Genomic DNA, 22,253 nt, shown 5'->3' with positions numbered 1-22,253 from the left:
AGCACCTGGTGAGGTGGTAGAGCTTGTAGTATTATTGTTACATAACAACAATCATAATGGTATGTGCTATGTGCATTGTTTTAATGAAGACTCTGGAATAGATACTAGTATTAGTCCCACTTTACACACAGGGAAACCAAGGCATTGAGAGGTTAAGTACCCTACCCAAGTGAGAGAATGAGGATTCAAGTCCAGGCCTGCCATTCCTTCTCTCTGTGATCCTGCCCTTAAAAACAAGAGGGTAGGCCAGGTGTGGTGGCTCAAGCCTATAATTCCAGCACTTTGGGAGGCTGAGGCGGGCGGATCACGAGGTCAGGAGTTCAAGACCAACCTGGCCAACATGGTGAAACCTCGTCTCTACTAAAAATACAAAAATTAGCTTGACATGGTGGCACTCGCCTGTAATCCTAGCTACTCAGGAGGCTGAGGTAGGAGGATCACTTGAATGGAGGCGGAGGTTGCAGTGAGCCGTGATCGCGCCACTACACTCCAGCCTAGGCGACAGAGCAAGGTGCTGTCTCAAAACAAACAAACAAACAAAACTCAAGACTGTAAAGTAAAATATGATTCCTCAATGAGATGTTTTGCTCTAATTAAAAATAAAACAGTATCAAGGTTGTAGAAGTATCTGAAATATCTGGCATAAATGTTCAAATGGAAAAAATTAAATAGAAAATTATAATTACACTGAGAGCAATTATGTAAAACTATGTATGTACATGAACAAAAGTTGGGAAAAATTCATAATGAATGAAAATAGTTACCAGTTAGGGTATTAGAGCCTGGTTGATTTTATTGTTTTGAAACTGTTTCTGTTTCATTGTTATTACAGAGAAAGTAAATGTGTTTACATATTTTGTACACAAACCTGTGGCACTGTATACAGGTTAATGATACTAATTCTTCAGTATTTTTAATTAAAAATTCTCAATCATCTCCCTTAAAGTTTCTGCAAGAATCTCCGCCTCTGTCCCTGCCCCCTTCTAATTAAGCCTGGCCTGTTTCAATCGCTGGCGTTTGAGATAAATAAAATCTGGCTTATTCAATTTTACTTAATGACAACTGCCACACAGAATTGTTTTCTATTGTTTTTCACTGCAAATATACAACCTTTAATCTACAATATTACACTAAATATGCTTTTTGGGATAAGCAGCAAAACCGTGGGCAGAACGTGCCTTAATTTCTAACCAAAGCCTGGACAGCGCGTGACATTTTGGAATCAAGCTAATTTGTAAGCAAAGAACTTGCTGTACTGAAAGAATACAGAGGAAGCCCGAAGAAAAAAATTAAAAATGAATCAGAGTCCATTGAGAGAGAGGTAAATTAATGGCACATTAATTAGGACTAATTAGAAGGGGCAATCAAACACAGGGAAGGTAATAATGAGAAGAACACGTATTTTAGGGATATCCGTTGTTTGGAGTTTAGCTGACAGCTGGTAGGTGGAGTGCTGGCACAGGCCAGCGGTTGATAGAATGGCGTGCTGCTGAGAAGGAACTTGAATTTGCCTGGAAACGAGACTCACTTTCAGTGGACACTTGAATTTTAATGATCCAAGAAGTAACCCGTGAGGACCTCATCCTAAACTGCAGCAGCCAGTATTTTTTTTAATCTTTCTTATATACACATTTTTATTTTTATTTTTTTTCTGAACGAGATTCTCCTTTATTTTTCCTACCCATCTAAGGACAAACTGATTGGTGTGCATTTCGCTGTCCCTCTTTTCCTCTGCCTAACTTTTAGTGGCAGGTAAGGTGAGCATCTGTGGGAGGTGTCTTTAAGTAAAGTCAAAGCAAGGAGGCAGAAAAGGAAAGAGCCTAGACAATGCAGAAACTGGGAGACCTTCCCTTCACCCTGGATCGGAGAACGGAGAGATTCTAGATTTCCTTAGCAGGTACCTGGGGTAGCTGTGCCCGAATATCTTCAGATCCAATGAATATGCTTTCCAGGTGAGTCCAGGTTCGCTGCACTTCAAACCAGATAGAGATGACAGCATCCGCTGTGGACAGCTTCTTCTGCCAGCCCGACACCTCCTCCAGGAAGAAAGCAACATACTTGGACATCACCAGGTTCTGAAGTTGAACTTGATTATCCTCCAGAACCTCTATGAGGTCCTCATCCGAGCGCAGGAGGGGGACATTGGTCCGGGGGTGGGCCTCATACTGGAATTCCATGCCAGCCCAGGTGGTCTGCAGCTCCTTTAAGGTTTTCTCCATACCCATCTCTTTTGCAGCTTTGTCCACAATGCCCCGGACCTCGTCCTCATAGTGGTGCAGCTGGAGCTGCAGCAGGTGCGCTAGGGTGGTGTCCTGGTCCATAGCGAAGCTCACACCAGTGGCCTGCATCAGCTGCCTCCAGTGCCGCTCCCGGATGGCTGGATTCTGCAGCTCAGCTACCGCCCTCAGGGAGCTCAGCATGTTCCACACAGTGCTTTCCAGGCCTGTGAATGCATCCCAGGACCTGACCTCCTTGTCCAGGTTTCGGATATGCCGGACAAACTGTTTGCACTCCAACTCCATGGCTTCCACCTTGATATCCCTCCAGGGTGTGGTCTCCCAGGCATGGATACTGGAGGTCACCATTCCAATGGTGTCCCAGAGCTCTTTCAGTTGGCAGACCTCCTTCCTGCACTCCCTCAGCTGCTTATAGTCAGGGACATTGACTTCGAATAAGCTGGCGGACTCAGAAATGGAGGCCATAGTGGATTCCATCTGCTGGATCTCGATGTGCTTGGCATCCAGCATTTGATGAGGGTGGATGCTATCAAACCTACAAAACACAGTGTGTTCCTTTGTAAGTACGGCATGCAGGGGCCCATCTCCTAGCATCTCTAAGGTAGCAACCAGCTGAAATATTTAAATGCTTGGTGTTTTAGGAAAGAGCAGTGGCTTTCACTAAAAACATCATTTTCACCAAAGCAAAGAATGTCCTTTCTTCCCAGGATTTTCTTTTGGGATAAAAAAGACATTCAGGATGGACTGCGGTGGAGTGGGCATTGGAGGAAGGGCAATTCAAGAACATTATGCTTGGATGTTCTCCACCCAGGTCTAGAAGGGAACACCCCCTTATCCAAGCCCCTTTAGACTCTGCCCTTCATCTAGCTGTTGGTTCTGAAGACCACTTGACACAAAAGAGCACTGTCATATTACAGCAGAAGTTGGAAAGCCAAGGGCCCTGCCGGGAACTTAGTGGTAGGTGATTTTGTTTTTTTTCTTTTGAGACAGAGTCTCACTCTGTTGCCCAGGCTAGAGTACAATGGTGTGATCTTGGCTCACTGCAACCTCTGCCTCCCGGGTTCAAGCAATTATCTGCCTCAGTCTCCCAAACAGCTGGGATTACAGGCACCCACCACCATGCCCGGCTAATTTTTGTATTTTTAGTAGAGACGGGGTTTCACCATGTCGGCCAGGCTGATCTTGAACTTCTGACCTCGTGATCCACCCGCCTTGGCCTCCCAAAGTGCTGGGATTACAGGCGCAAGCCACCAAGCCCAGCTTGGTAGGCAATCTTTAAGTGGGAGAGCTGGGACTCAGGAGCCCGACCTTGACCCTCCCTCCATTGATCACTCTGGGGCAGTGGCTATCAGCCTCAGCTGCATGTCAGGATCTTCTGAAAGCTTTGAAAGATCCCCATGTCCAGACTGCTCTATGGACCAACTAAATCAGAATCACTGGGAGTGGGACCCAGGCACACTCCACAGGTGATTTCCATTTGTCAGGGTCATGTCATCATTCAAGGTGAAGCTCACACTGGTGCCTGCATCAGCTTCAGGCAACAGCACTCCACACTGGAGAACCATTGTGAGCGGCCACGAAGACTGGCTGCAAAGCCCGTGATAGATAATCGTGGTCACTTTCCTTCACTGTGTGCCTCGAGTCTGGCTCCTCATCTTTGTGAGCTCTCCTCCAAGCGGTCCCTGATCTAACTTTTCTGTCTTTACCCTTCCCTGGCCCACTCTCTTCTGCATCCTGGGGCAGCCTCTGGGTCTGCACTCGACACCTATGAGCACTATTTCTAGCTTTTTCTTTCACATTTCCTCATCCTCTTCTCTCCAGTGTTTATGGCATGCATGCACCCGAAACTGCTTCTAATCCTTGTAAGTGTGGACAGACTTTATGCTGCCACCCCACAAAGCATGCGTTCCTGCATAGTGTTTTCCCCAACATAAGACCCTACATGCAAAGGAACCCATGTAGGCAGATGGCTTTTTTTTTTTTTTTTTTTTTTTTTTTGAGACAGAGTCTCGCTCTGTCACCAGGCTGGAGTGCAGTGGTGCGATCTTGGCTTATTGCAATCTCCGCCTCCCAGGTTCAAGTGATTTCCCTGCCTCAGTCTCCTGAGTAGCTAGGACTACAGGCACGCACCACCATGACCGGCTAATTTTTTGTATTTTAGTGGAGACGGGATTTCACCATGTTGGACAGGATGGTCTCCATCTCCTGACCTCATGATCCACCTGCCTCAGCCTCCCAAAGTGCCAGGACCACAGGCATGAGCCACCACGCCCGGCTGCGGATGGCTTTTTTATGGTCAAGGGCACTCATAGCCCTAGTGTTCAAGGATCCTCTCATTTTTCTCCTCTAACCCCACTTTCTACTCACTCTCATCCTCAAGCTCAGGTATTCTTGCTTCTGTGTGCTTGGAGGGCTACATACTAGACACACCACGGCTTAAGGGACAATGGTATGTTCTGCTAAAATCAAAACAGGGCATCATGGGGTTCACCATCAAAGGGAAGATTGCAAGGAAATGAGTGACTAGAGAATTGGCCGTTTCCTCCCATCAACTGTGTGTGTGTGTGTTTCTGTGTGTGCATGCATGTGTTTGTGTATTGGCAGGTAGAATACGAAAGGAGGGAAAAAGGAAGAAAATGACTCACAAAATCCTGTTTTTCAACTGCCCTTTCTCTGTTGACTTTAGAAATATTTGACTTGACAGATGGAAAGTAATCCTAATTGAAGTCATTTACCTGAATGCTTACCACTTAAGCCTAATTGCCAAGCAACAGAATAACAGTTATGCATACCATTAAATTAGTGTCAGATTAACTTCCACGCTCGTTATGTTTGAATCCTGCCTGTTCCATCTAAATCATTTTTGGCTCAGGTGCGATGGTTGTAGATTTACATCTTAAGAGGATGGGACTGACTATCACTCACATGCCTTCTCTATTATTTAACTTCCACATATTTCAGAACAGAAGGTTGGAGTGCTCAGAGTTGAAAAGGGCCCTGCTCTCTACATATATATATATAGAGGAGCTTTCTCCCTTATGAGGAGGAAAGAACTAGGAGGAAAGAAATGGAATGTGCTCACGGCAAGGGGCCCAGCAAAAAAGATCACCAAGGGTGAGGAGTTCTTGTGCTTATTCTTCATTTCCAAAGCCTAATTGTTGGTGTGTGTGGGTTCCACTTTTCATCTTGACTAGAGAGAACTTAGAATGTGAACTGAACCTCTTGACGTTAGTTAAAAAATTCAAGCAAATTCTAAAAGCCCATGTTCTGTTTAATTTGTTAGTGGAACACCATTCAGGAATAACTTTTTAGGTAAGATAGGAGCTATTTGGGGTGCATATAGAAGATTAGAAATTATCTTGCTAACCATTATTCCTTTGGCATCCACAAGCATTCTTAAATCAATGCTGGTTTCTCAAGTATTTATAAGAGGTGAACGTTTATCAAACCTGTTCCCAACTTCATCCAACCTGCGGCATAATTTTTGTTTATGGTTTAGATTTGTGGGTGATCATTTTCTGTAGCTAAGCACACATAAAAACCAACTTGGCCTAAGTTGTCAAGGGAACCCATAGATGTGAGGGCAGGCAGCCCTCTTACGATTTCAAAACTTTAGAGCACATTGTCAGGATATTCATAGACCTGGTTCATGTGCCTAATAAACTGGAAGCCATCCTCTAAACCCTGGGGAAATGATACAGTATAAGAACAAGAAAGTGGCTGGGCTCACACCTGTAATCCTAGCACTTTGGGAGGCCGAGGCGTCCCACTTTGAGGATGATGAGGTCAGGAGATCAAGACCATCCTGGTTAACACGGTGAAACCCCGTCTCTACTAAAAATACAAAAAATTAGCTGGGCTTGGTGGCGGGCGCCTGTAGTCCCAGCTACTTGGGAGGCTGAGGCAGGAGAATGGCGTGAACCTGGGAGGCGGAGGTTGCAGGGGGCCAAGATCGCGCCACTGTACTCCAGCCTGGATGACAGAATGAGACTCTGTCTCAAAAAAAAAAAAAAAAGAAAAGAAAAAGAACAAGAAAGTAATAGGAGGGAAAAGGGTGGGTTGAGTCTTTGAAGTTGAAATAATAAGGCAAAATGTATTTTACTCTAAAGGAGAAATGCCTGGAAAGCTTGGATGAATAAAACAATAATTAAAAGAAATGAAAATATGGTACTCATGCATTTGATTGTGGAAAAATGACTCATTCTGGCCTGACCCAGATGTGAGCCTGGAGAGAGAGGAATAAATGAGTTAAATTGATTCCTGGGAAATTGGCTGTTGGTAAATGTGAACCTCAGCACCGTCCGTATCTATGTATACCATGAACGGTGTCACACCTCTCCTTGATACCCACCTGGTAGCATAAAACTCAATGTGTCTCATGCCTGTAATCCCAGCACTTTCGGAAGCCGAGGAGGGTGGATCACGAGGTCAGGAAATCGAGACCATCCTGGCTAAGACGGTGAAACCCCGTCTCTACTAAAAAATACAAAAAAGTAGCCAGGCGCGGTGGTGGGTGCCTGTAGTCCCAGCTGCTCAGGAGGCTGAGGCAGGAGTATCAGTATCACTTGAACCTGGGAGGTGGAGGTTGCAGTGAGCCAAGATCCCGCCACTGCACTCCAGTCTGGGTGACAGAACGAGACTCTGTCTCAAAAAAAAAAAAAAAAAAAAAATTAATGTGTCCAACCTGGACTTTGCAAGGCTCAGTTCTTCTAATTCTGTGACCACCTCAGTGAACAGTGGGACAAAAGCTCTTCCCACCACTTGTCCAAGCTAGAAGGTGAAAAATCCCCTTGCACTCTCCTTCTTCCCCATCTCCCACATTCAGTCAATCCTGCAGATATTCTCCTAAATCTCTCTGCAATCCATTTTCCCTCTCCCTCATCTCTGCCACTGCTTCGGATCAGGCCTCACCACTTCTCATCTGGGCTGTTGGAACCACTCTCCCATTGAGCACCTGGTCTTGAGCCTACCTTGCCCCACTGTGTTCTCCATGGCCATGAGAAGGCGGTCTTTATATTATGTTTTTGTCATACTTAGACTCCTCAGTGGCTGAGATTATGGTCAAAACATGGCCCTCCTCCATTCTCCTCTCCTACTTCCTGCATCCCAGTCATACACATATGCAGTTTTCCAGCTGTTTCTTACATTTTCATCCTTCTGCATCTTCCTATGTGCTATTTCCTTTGCCCAGAATATCCTCATTTTCTAACTCTTTTTTTCCCCCCTGAAACAGCTCTTACTTACCACTGGCTATGGCTCACCATGACAAGCACCATGTTCTTCAGGAGGTGTGAACTGCCTCCCCCGGCAGGATTAAAGCTGGTTCCCAGTGCGCATGCCTTATTGCTCATTTTTGAAATGGTCCCTGAGGTTATAAGTCCTTGAGGTCAGGAAAGATGTATCATCTCAAAAACCCTAACAGCTACACCATTTTTTGCTGATTCCACTGTTTAGACCACAACCTCATCTACTCCATGAAAGCTTAAATCATGGGAATGAGTCAGATTAACTGGAAGAACAGGATCAAGCTGAATGAATGACATATCTTAGGATACCGATATGTCCCTGGGAGGTTTAATGACGAATACTGCCCTTTTCTGCAGTTATGGAAAAGACAATAGACACTGTGCAAGAAGGACAAAAGCCTTTCTTTCCTCATGACTGCTGCCTTGGGCTATGTGGAAAGCTGTTTTCTCTAGTTGTCATGTAGGACAGCACCCCATGGAAGGTATCTTCAAGAAAGCCCTTCCAGCCATTCATAGAATCTGGTTGCCTGCTGAAAACACAAATGGTCTTCGTTGAGCTGGAGCTCACAGAGATAGGTTATTTTGACTCAGTAATCCCTCGATTACCTTGGTCTTGATGTGGGTAAGAAGATTGTATGTTACCGTGCCATTTCTTAAGGTCAGGAGGACTGTGCTCAAGGTCAGGAAGATCAAAAGGTGAAACTCCACTAGAGCATGAGGGCATTCCTTTCATTCAAGAGGGAGAACTGGTCACCAGCTTTAAGAGTTGCACAAAGCCCTTGAATCTGAGTAGGATGATTTAGCCAATGACTGTGGTGAGAGCTCAGCTAGAAATGTGGTGTTATAATTTAGAGTTAAGAACTAAAGGAGGAGCTGAAATTTGACCTGGACATGAAGAACCTCAACCTATGCAACCTAACTTCACACAGCACCTGTCAGACTGCAAGGGCTTAAGAAGACACTCAGGTTTTTTTTTTCTCTCTCCTCAAAGACGAGAACATTCAAAACTGAGCTTAACCTGTGTAACCTAATCAGGAGCAGAAACTTGCATCCACAGAGAAACGTACCAGGGTCTGCCACTTTAGAAATTCAGAAATGATCTAAAAGTGAAGAAACCAGAATTAAACTCAAACTCGAATTCACAGAAAAATGTACCAGGGTCTGCAACTTAGAAATTCATAAATAACTTAACAGTGGAGAAACCAGATTTAAACTCACATGCCACACACAATACCTACAAATTTTGAACACTCGCACACACCAAACTAAGAAAGAAAACAAAACACATAAGTTGACATCCACTGAGATTCGCTTTAGCAATAAATCTACGATTCCATTTTAGCTCTGATGTTTTTCTTGACAAAAAGAGAAATACATCAAAATTGCAGAACTGTTTGGTTTCCCAGCAGTTCTTTTCAAAGCATCCTCTTCCAGGGATTCATCTGCATGTCAAATTAGCAGATGTGAATTTGGAACACCCAGCTTAGAGTAGCAGTATCCTCACAGCCAGCAGATACAAGTGCGAAGAAAGAAAAACGAACACAACTATCAAATAAAAATAAAATGAAAAAACAAACAGGAGCTGATCAATACACAAAATATACCCATGAAGGCGGAATACTGAATTTCGAATAGACACAAAAGCACACCAATGTTGCTTCCCTTTCCAGCAGTCTTAGAAGTCTCTTTGGGAAGATATTTCCCACAACATCTTTGAATATTTTTCTTTTTTGAAATTATTTTAAGAGACTGTTGGGCGTGGTGGCTCACGCCTGTAATCCCAGCACTTTGGGAGGCCAAGGTGGGCAGATCACGAGGTCAGGAGTTCGGGACCAGCCTGACCAACATGGTGAAACTCCGCCTCTACTAAAAATACAAAAAATAGCTGGGTGTGGTCGTGGGCACCTGTAATCCCAGATACTCAGGAGGCTGAGGCAGGAGAATCGCTTGAACCCGGGAGGCAGAGGTTGCAGTGAGCTGAGATCGTGCCGTTGCACTCCAGCCTGGGAGACAGAGTGAGACTCTGTCTCAAAAAAAAAAAAAAAAGAGACTGTTGGTGCAAAAATATTAGTGTCTTTATTTTTATGGCTGTTGTCTTTGGTATGGTTGTTGTTAACACTAAGTAGTATTACCTAGCTGGAGAACTTACCTCCCTCAGCAGTTTTGGCTCTGAAATGGTGCTCAATTTCAAAAACTCAATTGCATGCCCCAAAAAGAGTCAAAGGAATAAGCCTCAGACTCCGAAAGACAGTCCCCAAAGGAGTCTACAAGGGTTTTGAGCAACAGATGATTCTTTGGAACAAGGGTGTGGCTCCTAAGGCAACTATTCTAAAGGGATACAGACTTAGGAGTTATATTAGGAGTTATATTCCTCCACATGATTGCTTGAAAGGAAACCAATTACTTCCCTTTAGGGTGGTGGTTTCCAAACTTGGGTGCACATTGGAATTCCTGGAGCTTCCAAAATACTGATTCACAGGTCTCGCCTCCAGAAAGTCTAACTTCGTTGGTATACAGGGCAGACTGGGCATTGGGCGTTTTAAAATCTCTCCAGGTGATTCTAATGTGCAGCCCAAAAGGCAGCACATTGCTTTAGAGTCATATGTTTTGTATATTTATATCTTATGTCTGTTTTACACACTTGTCCTTCCCTGCCTCTTAACCTATTCATCTTATTCTCTGTTACCCCAGGTATAATGCTTGAGAGATAGCAACTGCTTAATAAATGTTTGAAGAATGAATGATAAAAATAGGATTGACAGGTTGGGTGAGCAACCATCCAGTTTGCCCAGAACAGAGGTGCTTCCTAAGACATGAGCACGCTTGTACTTTCAGCTACTCAGGAGGCTGAGGTGAGAGGATTGCTTGAACCCAAGGAGTTCAAGGCAGTAGGCTATGATCATGATGCTGCACTCCAGCCTGGGTGACAGAGCAAGACGCTATCTTGAAAATGCTGCTATCTCCCAAGCGTTATGCTTGGAGTTACAGAGAATAAGATGAGTATGTTAAGAGGCAGGGAAGGACATGTGTGTAAAACAGACATAAGATATAAATATATAAAACATACAACTCTAAAGCAATGTGCTGCCATTTGGGCTGCACATTTAGAATCACCTGGAGAGATTTTAAAACTCCCAAACAACAACCAGAACAGTCCTGGGCAAACCAGTATGGTTTTTCACCATAGTACCAGGCACAATGCTAGACACTTTCAAGAATGATCTCTTTAATTCAAGCCACAACTATATGCGGTGGACATTATTATTATCTACATTTTACAGATGAGGAATCTGGAGCACAAAGGTATTAAGTAACTTTATCATAACATAAGAAGTAAGTAGAAGACCTGAAATTAGACCCCAGGCCACCTGAATCTAGCATCTGTGCACTTAATTTTTATTGGACTTTGTTCCAATGAAGTTGTATTCTTTTTTGTTTGTTTGGTTTGTTGCTTTAATATTTCTGTGGGCAAGTAACCTTTGAAAATGAAAACATTCCTCACTGTGAGCATCGAGAATTTTCCAGTTTGGAGATGTCGAAGTCTGTCTACCCAACACTATAGAGGAGATCCAGCAAGAAATGAAGCTCAAGGAAGCAGGAAACAAATCACAGAGCTGAAGCGTTGGGGCAAAGGGTACCCAATCTAGCTGGTGCATCAGCAGATGTAGGACCATTCCGCGCCAGCTTGGCCTCCTGGTTGGAGCCCTTGATGCTGAGAAGTGGACCAGAAGCAGACCACTTCACCACGGGAGGAAACCCCTGAGAAAGGAGCCCAAGTGTGTGCAGTGTGGGCACGGGTGAATGGTGTTACCCATCCTAGGGTTGCTTTGTTTATGTAAAGACCTGTCATAACAAGCAGGGAGGTGTCTGAACCAAGCGGAGAGAAAACCCCTGAAGAAAACCTTCACCTAAATCCTTCCTTTATGCTGCCAAAATGAAATGTGCTGTAAAATTTTAAAAATTCCATCAGCCACTTTTGAAAACCAAAAGAACAGTCTGTGAGAACTTAGAATGCTAAAGGTTTAGTAAAATCCTCATAATCATACCACCTATCATCCCTTTATAAACTTGGAGGCACAAAGATGCTTCTAGATATATATGCATCTTTTTAAGGCAAGATATTTCTACAATCCTTGGTCCGTACAGGTCATGATAGGATTCAGTCCACATTAGCACCACGTTTCAACCAAAGGTCCTAAATGGGAAGGAAGATTACTAACTGGTCTGCAGCTGCTAGAAGAATACACACGTTCAACAAAAAGATTATCCATGACTCAAAGACTGCAGCGTTCAGAGAAAGAGAGGCAGCAGTGTTTGGCCCATACCTGAACGGGGCTTCTTTGTGGAATCGCTCCCAGAATTGCTGCTGTTCTGCATCGAAGGCTGTGCACCTCTGGCGGAGAAGTGTCACTTCATTTGCCTGCAGTGGGGCCACCTGCTGCTTTACAGTAATGGCCACCTTTTTTATGTTGTTCCATTTCTCAGGCAGCTCCTGCAAAGGAAACCTCAGTGTGGTCAGATTCCCAAGGCACTCTTGCCTTTCCCATAGTCCTGAGCTGGACGGAGCCCAGATGCTTCCATCTGTATTACAAGATGGTACGATGATGTGGTGGTGTCATCTTCCCATTCCCTACAATCTGCCCTCCACCCACTCTTCCTCGCCTTCCTTCCGCAGCTGCTCTCAACTATTACCTACTGTTCACTCAACACTAACCTTCTTACTCTCAACCTCTGGCCCTCTAAGCCCTCTAAATTTGTGAAAACTTGCAATGCTAAAGAGACTTTTAGATTTTTCTTAAAGGAAGAAGTTTCTACAATCTTGGGTTTCTATTGCTTCTACTGTATTTCTACTGAAACTACATTAACCCCTTCCCTTTTCTATATTCTTCAGGATTGCTTGGTTATTTTCCTTTATGTCCCACATTTCCTCTTGGACCATCTTAACAAATTTCAGATCTGCTTTTTTTTTCTCAACCAAAACACTGGTTCATTTCTACAGAAAAAAATTATCCATCTTAATTCTCCCATATATCTCCAGCATTGCCTTCTCCCATATGTATTGAGTTTTCAGAATTTTCTAGACATTACAAACATGCTACACATTATAGTTCCAAAACATAGATCTTGAGTCAGCTCCAAGCCCTGTTTTTCATTTGCTGTACCCCACTTTACCCCATTCTGAAATCCTAAAATGTTCTGTCTATTTCTTTTATAAGGAAGACATAAATGCACTGACCTCCAGCTGCTTAAACACTGTTTCTGGCAATTCTTGTTCATAGGTCTTCAGCAATTCAACAGTCTGCTTTAAGGGCTCAAACATCTCATCAGTGTTACTCTGCCGTTCTTTCATAGCCATAAGGTGTCCCATGATCTCAACTAAGCCTTCGAAATCTCCTTTTTCAACTTTCTTGAGTAAGCCGCTCTCACTATTCTTTATAAACGCTTCAAGGTTGGCCAAGCTAATCAACACAAAGAGAACATGAGGAGCCATTCTCATTCTACTCCTCGAAAGGAAGATGTATTGATTTCCCCAACAAAAATATCTATCATTATAAAAATCCTACCACATGCCCAATACTTTGCTAAGCACTCTGCATAGACTATGCTCTGATGTTAAGAATATGGCCCCTTGCACAAGGTGTCAAGGTTATGAATGGCAAAGACTGAGGCCTGTCCTGCAATGGAGGAGACTCAGGAGGAGACATGACATCTAAATGTAATGTGTGATTTGGATAGAATCAAGAATGGAGTCCATTTCAGAGGTTCTCTGAGCACACTCAAAATCTGTGATAGTGTGTAGACCTTGGTATTGAATGCTGGATTCAGAGAAGTGGCAAAATTTATGAAGTGGCTAACATGAGAATTATGGCTTGTGATAGCATTGCTTTGTGAAAAGAAGCATAGAAAAAGCTTCTAAGAGGTGTTTGCTGGCAATGCAAAAATGATCATATGTTGATGGAGAATTCCAGGAGAAAGAAGCTAATAATTTTCAGTAGGCCTTTGTATCACTTTACTATATGGCAGGAAGAAACAAATATTTGTAAGTTGACAAATCAAAAACTGTCTTAAGATTATACTCTAATAAACATATTCTAAAACTTAAATAATAAATAAAAGAGAAGGCTTAAAATGTGAAAAATAACAAAGAATAAAGCAAGCAAGCAAAATTATAAAATAACTGAGTAGAAGATCTAAAAATGGAAAATACAATTATAATTTAAATATCAACAAAGCTGAAAGGGGATTCGACTGCTATAGGATATACATGGAGAAGTTTCTAAACTGCAGAGATTAGAAGAAAAAGGAAAAATGCTCTGGGGTGGCTAAAGACAGGAGGGAGATGGAGGCCCGGTGATGTGGCTCAAGCCTGTAATCCCAGCACTGGGAGCCGGGGAGCTGAGCCGGATCGAGATCAGGAGATCAGAGACCATCCTGGCTGACACGGTGGGCAGTCTCTGAAAATACAAAACTAGCCAGGCGAGGTGGTGCCTGTAGTCCCAGCTACTCGGGGAGGGGCTGAAGGGCAGGGAAGAATAAGCATGAACCTGGGAGGCGGAGCTTGCAGTGAGCCGGGATCCGTACCATCTCCAGCCTGGGCGGCAGGCAGAGACTCAGATCTCAAAAAGACAGGAGATAATGAAAGCATCACACGTAAGTATAACAAAAGTGCCAGAAAAACAAAATAGAACAAGCAAGAAGCAACATTTGAGAAGAGTCCGGCTAAATAGTTTCTAGAATTGCTGAAAGACACTCAATGTAAGACCAAGAAAGCCCAACAAATCCCAAGCAGAATAAATATAAAGGAACCCTCATATAAATACTTCACTATGAAACTACAGATTACCAAAAGAAAAAAAAATCTTAAAATTAGCTTCAGAGCAACGACAAGTTTCTTAAAACAACAACAGCACACACACAAAAAAACAAAATTAGACTGATAACTGACTACTTGGCAACAAAAATGGAAGCCAGGACACAATAGAATAATAATTTCAATAATCAAAGAGAATTTATGTTATTCTTGAATTCTCTCCTCCACAAAACTATTTTTAAAGAACAAAGGCAAAATAAATACATTTCAGACAAAGAAAGAATGAGAGCACTTCATCAATAGACCTTTACTAAAGCAATTCCTAATGGAATATACCTCAGTCGGATGTCTGGACTATAGAGCAATAATGGTAAGTATGTTGGTTAATCTAAATAGGAGGCCGAGGCAGGGAGATCACAAGGTCAGGAGTTTGAGACCAGCCTGGTCAACATGATGAAACCCTGTCTCTACTAAAAATACAAAAACTAGCCAGGCATGGTGGCGTGTGCCTGTAGTCCCAGTTACTTGGGATGCTGAGGCAGAAGAATCGCTTGAATCCAGGAGGCAGAGGTTGCAGTGAGCGGAGATCATGCCACCGCACTCTAGTCTGGGTGACAGAGCGAGACTCAGTCTCGAAAAATAATAATAATAATAAACAAATAAATAAACATTCGGTATATAGGTATAGTTCCTGGGGCTTAAATAAATAATAGAGAACAATCTAAATTACTAGGAATGATAGAATATAATTTGATGGATGAACAGGAGACGTCAAACTATCCTAAAGTCTTTTAATCATTGTGAAGAGACTAAAAATAGTAATAAATTTATTTATTTAAGGATGTTTATTAGAATAGCAGTGATAACCATTAGAACAGTAGAACTACATGGCATGACATTCAAAGTAGCAAAGGAAAAAATGGAATAAGGAAAATAAAAGAAAACATGTAAATTATACCCCAAAGCAGACAAAAAAGGAAGTCAATTGAAAAGAAAAAAAATAGCAAACTACAAGAACATAATAAAATGGCAGATTTAAATTAAAATGTACCACAATTAATGTTAATGAACAAAACCCTCCAGCTAAAAAATACATATTGCTAAAGTGGATTTAAAAAATCAGTTCTATGCTGATTATAAAAATGTCTTCTAATGTAAGGGCACAGCAAGGTTGAAAGCCAAAGGATAAAAAGAGATGCACCAAGCAAATATCACCAAAGAAAAACTGTTTTAGCTACATTAATAGAAGACAAAACATACTTTAGTACAAGAAATATTGCTAGTGATAAAGAACATGTTTAATGTTTGGTTAAAAGGCTCAATGTTCCAAGAAGATATAAAAAGTCAAAATCTGTATGCCTATAACATAACCTTAAAATATATGAAGCAAAAATTTACAGAATTACAAGGAGAAATTGACAATACACCACCAAAATGGAAATGGAAGATTTTTAATACAATTATCTTAGTAAGTAATGATAGATTAAGTAGATTAGAAAAAGGCAGTGAGGATACAGTAGATTTGAACAGAATAATTAACAAACTTGAACCAATAGGCATACATAGAACATTCCACTCAGTACTTATAGAATATATATTATTTTCAAATATGCCCAGAAATTTATGAGAACAGAATATGCTATAAGGCGGCCAACATCAACAAATTTCAGAAGCTTGTTATTAGAGATATCATTTTTAAACCACAGCACAATTATGTTGGAAATGAAGAAAGAACTATAACTAGAAAAGTCCCACATTTGAAAAATTAAAAAATCGAAACCCATTATAATGAATATTAAAAGTATTTAGAACTAAATTGTAATGAGATTACATACTAAAATGCAAGATGGAGGTAAAACTGTATTTAGAAGAGAATTTATAACTTTCAATGTTAGCATTCAAACAGACAAACAACTCAAAATTAACAAGCAAATGTTAGCCAAAGAACAGAAAATAAATCCAAAGTAATAAAGGAAATAATAAAATAAAAGAACAAACTATTGAAATAAAAATAAAACTACAATAAATAAGATCAATGAGTTTATTAGATAGTTTTTTTTGTGTCTGGCAAAACTAAGAAAGGAAACCAGACAGCACAAATAAAAGTGAATAGAAGGCCTGGCATGGTGGCTCACGCCTGTAATCCCAGCACTTTGGGAGGCCAAGGTGGGTGAATCACCTGAGGTCGGGAGTTCGGACTAGCCTGACCAACATGGAGAAACCCTGTCTCTACTAAAAAATACAAAATTAGCCAGGCTTGGTGGTGCATGCCTGTAATCCCAGCTACTTGGGAGGCTAAGGCAGGAGAATCAATCACTCGAACCCGGGAGGTGGAGGTTGCGGTGAGCCGAGATCGCGCCATTACACTCCAGCCTGGGCAACAAGAGTGAAACTCCATCTCAAAAAAAAAAAAAAAAAAAAAGAATAGAAATGAAAAGAGGGAGATACCATAGGCTTTGCAGAGACTAAACAGTTGAGAGGATCTTATCCATTTTATAACAATAATTTGAAGATTTACATGAGATGGATACATTCCTAGAAAATATGACTTACTAAAAGTGACTTACTAAGGAATAGCAAACTTTAATATCTTCATAATCATTAAAGAAATTATAGGCTAGGCAGGCTGGCGGTGGCTCAAGCCTGTAATCCCAGCACTTTGGGGAGGCGAGGCCCGAGTGGGATCCGCACGAGGTCAGGAGATCGGGGACCATCCTGGCTAACATGGTGAAACCCGTCTCTACTAAAGCCACAAAAACTAGCCGAGGCGTGGTGGTGAGCCTGTAGTCCCAGCCTCCGGAGGCTGGGAGCAGGAGAATAGCCTGAACCTGGGGCCCGGAGCTTGCAGTGAGCCGAGATCGGCGCCACTGCCTCCAACCTAAGGTGACACAGCCGCGAGACTCCGTGCCAAAAAAAAAATTATAGGCTAAAATCTTCTTACAAAGAAAATCCCAATCCCAATAAGAAATTTAAATCAAACTCAATAAGAAATTTAAATCAAACTCTCACAGATCAAAAAATTTCAAGATTACACCAACTCTTCTGGAGAATAAGTAAGAAGGATTACTTCTTGTTTTATGAAGCTACCAAAATTACAAAACCAAAAATCAGATACAGACAGGAAAAAAAAAAAGAAAATTGAAGGCCAAATTCAATCACAAACAGGTGCGGTAAAGCTAAACAAAAGATTTGCAAACACAATAAGCCAGAGAGTATATTGAAAAAGATAATACTTTATGTTGGGTATATCTCAGATGCTAGGTTGTTTTAACATTAGAAGCCAAATAATATGTTCACCACTTAGCAGCTTGAGGGAAAAATCGGAATTATCTTAATGGACATAGATAAAACACTTGATACAATTTTACATCCATTTATGCTAAATACTCCTAACAAATTAGAAATAGAAGGGAAGTTCTAAAATCAGATAAAGCAAATTCACAGAAAGCTCAGAGCAAATATTATACTCAGCAGTGAAATGTTAAAAGCACTCCTTTTGAAGTCGGGAGCAAGATGGCCGAATAGGAACAGCTCCAGTCTCCAACTCCCAGCGTGAGCGACACAGAAGACCGATTGATGATTTCTGCATTTTTCAGCTGAGGCTGGGTTCATCTCACTGGGGAGTGCGGGGCCCGATCGGTGCTGGTCAGCTGCTGCAGCCCGACCGAGGCTACCAAGAAACAGGCTGAGGCATCGCCCTCACCTGGGGGAGGCGCCAAGGGGAAGGAATCCCTTTTTCCCTAGCCGGGGGAACTGAGACACGCACAACACCTATGGAAAATCGGGTGCTCCCACCCCAATGTGGCTTTAAGCAAACAGGCACACCAGGAGATCATATCCACACCTGGCCGGAGGGTCCCGCAGCCCAGGAGCCTCCTCATTGCTAGCACAGCAGTCTGTGATCTACCCGTGAGGCAGCAGCCAGGCTGGGGGAGGCGCCCGCCATTGCTGAGGCTTAAGTAGGTAAACAAAGAAGCTGCTGGAGGCTCTCCAGCTAACTGGGTGGGCTCACGGCATTCAGGAAACTCCTACCTGTCTCTGTAGGCTCCCACCTCTGGGGACAGGGCACAGCTACACAACAACAACAACAACAACAACAACAACAAAGCAGCAGAAACCTCTGCGAAGGCATGAAACAACTCTGTGACAGCTTTGAAGAGGCAGTGGATCTCCCAACAGGAGTTGAGATCTGAGAAGGACAGACTGCCTGCTCAGTGGGTCCCTGACCCCTGGAAACTGTGGAGACATCCCCACTGGGGGCAGTCTGACACCCCACCTCACGAGGTGGAGTACACCCTGAGAGGAAGCTTCAAAGCAAAGAATCAGACAGGTACACTAAGCTGTTCGAAATATTCTATCTTCTGCAGCCTCTGCTGCTGATACCCAGGCAAACAGGGTCTGGAGTGGACCTCAAGCAATCTCCAACAGACCTACAGCTGAGGTCCTGATGACTGTTAGAAGGAAAACTATCAAACAGGAAGGGGCACTGCATAAACCCCATCAGTACATCACCATCATCAAAGACCAAGAGGCAGATAAAACCACAAAGATGGGGAAAAAGCAGGGCAGCTGGAAATTCAAAAATAAGAGCACATCTCCCCTGGCTGAAGCGCAGCTCATGCATGGCGGATCAAAGCTGAATGAGGAGAATGACTTTGTGAGATGAGAGAAGAAGGCTTCAGTCCATCAAATTTCTCAAACAAAAAAGGAGAATTACGTGCCAAACATAAAACTAAAATGCGAAAAAGTGGAAGAATTGATGGCTAAATTAATTAATGCAGAGAAGGTCATAAGCGAAATGAAAGAGATGAAAACCATGACGCCAGAAATCGTGAAACCGTGTACAAGCTTCCAGTAAGCGACAAGTCAGCTGGAAGAGTATCAGCGATTGAGGATCAAATGAATGAAATGAGGCGAGAAGAGAAACCAAAAGAAAAAAAGAGAAAAAGAAATGAACAAAGCCTGCAAGAGTATGGGATTATGTAAAGACCAAATCTCGATCTGATTAGGGTGCTGAAAGTGAGGGGAAAATGGAACAAGTTGGAAAGCACTCTTCAGGATATCATCAGGAGAACTTCCCCAACCTAAGTAGGGCAGGCTAACATTCAATCAGGAAATACAGAGAGCCACAAAAGATACTCACTCGAGAGAACGCTCAAGACACATAATTGCCAGATTCACAAAGTTGAAATGAAGGAAAAATCTTAGGGCAGCCAGAGAAAAGGTCAGGTTACCCACAAAGGGAAGCCCATCAGACTCACGGCAGATCTCGGCAGAAACTCTACAACCAGAAAGAGAATTGAGGGGCCAATATTCAACATTCTTAAAGAAAAATTTTAAACCCAGAATTTCATATCCAGCCAAACTAAGTTTCATAAGTGAAGGAGAAATAAAATCCTTTACAGATAAGCAAATGCTTAGAGATTTTTGTCACCACGGAGCCTGCCTTACAAGAGACCCTGGAAGGAAACTCAACATGGAAAGACAGCCGGTACCAGCCATTTAAAACATGCCAAAATGTAAAGACCATGAGGCTAGGGAAGAAACTGCATCAACTAACGAGCAAAATAACCAGTTAATATCATAATGGCAGGATCAAGTTCACACATAACAATCATAACCTTAAATGTAAATGGACTAAATGCCAGTGAAAAAAGACCTGAACTAGCAAACTGGATAAAAGTCAAGACCCATCAGTCTACTGTATTCAGGAGACCCATCCTGCGCGAGAACATACATAGGCTCAAAATAAAAGGGATGGAGGAAGATTTACCAAGCAAATGGAGGGAACAAAAGCAGGGGTTGCAATCCTAGTCTCTGATAAAACAGACTTTAAACCATCAAAGATCAAAAAGAGACAAAGAGGCCATTACATAATGAGTAGGGATCAATTCAACAGGAAGAGCTAACTATGCTAGTGTATATGCACCCAATACAGGAGCACCCAGATTCATAAAGCAAGTCCTTAGAGACTTACAAAAGAGACTTAGACTCATACAATAATCATGGGAACTTCAACACTCCACTGTCAACATTAGACAGATCAACAAGACAGAAAGTTAAAGGATATCCAGAATTGAACTCATCTCTGCATAGCTTAGACCTAATAAACATCTATAGAACTCACCCCAAATCAACAGAATATACATTCTTCTCAGCACCACATCGTACTTACTCCAAAATTGACCATATAATTAGATGAAAGCACTCCTCAGCAAATGTATAAGAACAGGGAAATTATAACAAACTGTCTCTCAGACCACAGTGCAATCAAACTAGAACTCCAGGACTAAGAAACTCGAAAATCAAAACCGGCTCAACTACATGGAAACTGAACAACCTGCTCCTGAACCGGCTACTGGGTATACTTGAAATGAAGGCAGAAATAAAGATATTCAACTTTGAAACCAATGAGAACAAAGATACAACATACCAGAATCTCTGGGACACATTTAAAGCAGTGTGTAGAGGAAATTTATAGCACTAAATGCCCACAAGAGAAAGCAGGAAAGATCAAAATTGACACTCTAACATAGCAATTAAAGAACTAAACAAAACAAACACATTGAAAGCTAGCAGAAGGCAAAAGAAATAACTAAGATCAGGCAGAACTGAAGGAATGAGAGACACAAAAAACCCTCCAAAAATCAATGAATCCAGGAGTTGGTTTTGAAAAGATCAACAAAATTGACAGACCACTAGCAAGACTAATAAAGAAGAAAGAGAGAAAGAAGAGAATCAAATGTATAATTAAAAGCTTGATAAAGGGATATCACCACCGACCCCACAGAAATACAAACTACCATCAGAGAATACTATAAACACCTCTACCTTAAAATAAACTGGAAAACCTAGAAGAAATGGATAATTTCCTGGACACTTACACTCTTCAAGACTAAACCAGGAAGAAGTTGAATCCCTGAATATAGACCAATAGTAGGCTCTGAAATTGAGGCAATAATTAATAGCCACCAACCAAAAAGTCCAGGACCAGATGGATTCACAGCTGAATTCTACCAGAGGTATAAGGAGGAGTTGGTACCATTTCCTTCTGAAACTGTTCCAATCCAATAGAAAGAAGTCCTCCTAACTCATTTAGGGGGCCAACATCATCCTGATACCAAAGCCCTGGCAGAGACACAACAAAAAGAGAATTTTAGACCAATATCCCTGATGAACATGCGATGCAAAATCCTCAATAAAATACTGGCAAACCCCGGATTCAACAACACATCAAAGCTTATCACCATGATCAAGTGGGCTTCATCCCTGGGATGCAAGGCTACAGTTCAACGATACATAAAATCAATAAACATAATCCAGCATATAAACAGAACCAAGACAGAACCATGATTATCTCAATAGATGCAAGAAAAGGCTTTTGACAAAATTCAAGCAACCCTTCATGCTAAAAATGCTCAATAGAATTTGAAGGTATTGATGGAGCATTACCTCAAAATAATAAGAGCTATTTATGACAAACCACAGCCAATCATACTGAATGGGCAAAACTGGAAAAATTCCTTTGAAAAGCTGGCACAAGACAGGGATGCCTCTCCTGCTCCTATTCAACATAGTGTTGTTGGAAGTTCTGGCTAGGGCAATTAGGCAAAGAGAAATCAGAATTCGAAGTTAGGAAAGAAGAAGTCAAATTGTCCCTGTTTGCAGATGACATGATTGTATATTTAACCCATTGTCTCAGCCCAAAATCTCCCTTAAGCTGATAAGCAACTTCAGCAAAATCTCAGGATACAAAATTAATGTGCAAAAATCACAAGAAACGCATTCTTATACACCAATAACAGACAAACACAGAGCCAAATCATGAATGAACTTCCATTCTAATTGCTTCAAAAGAGAATAAAATACCTAGGAATCCAACTTACAAGGGATGTGGACCTCTTCAAGGAACTACAAACCACTGCTCAGTGAAATAAAAGGGACACAAACAAATGGAAG

The 22,253-nt window shown here is 42.0% G+C and overlaps 1 protein-coding gene across 1 annotated transcript in view; it reads right to left on the bottom strand.

Annotated features, from left to right (window-relative positions):
• DNAH9 (dynein axonemal heavy chain 9) overlaps positions 1-22,253 on the bottom strand; it is a 381,289-nt gene that overhangs the window by 281,472 nt on the left and 77,564 nt on the right. The window contains exons 18-20 of the mRNA XM_003912358.5: positions 12,720-12,942; positions 11,809-11,975; positions 1,902-2,772 (exon numbers count right to left, since the gene is read on the bottom strand). Coding sequence (XP_003912407.4) covers positions 1,902-2,772; positions 11,809-11,975; positions 12,720-12,942 — 1,261 coding nt within the window. The remainder of the gene's footprint in view (positions 1-1,901; positions 2,773-11,808; positions 11,976-12,719; positions 12,943-22,253) is intronic.

This window comes from Papio anubis, chromosome 17 (genome assembly GCF_008728515.1).
Source record: "Papio anubis isolate 15944 chromosome 17, Panubis1.0, whole genome shotgun sequence".
In the NCBI taxonomy this organism is placed as follows: domain Eukaryota; kingdom Metazoa; phylum Chordata; class Mammalia; order Primates; family Cercopithecidae; genus Papio; species Papio anubis.
The sequence above is the reverse complement of the archived record's forward strand: the minus strand, read 5'-3'. Positions and strand labels throughout refer to the sequence as shown.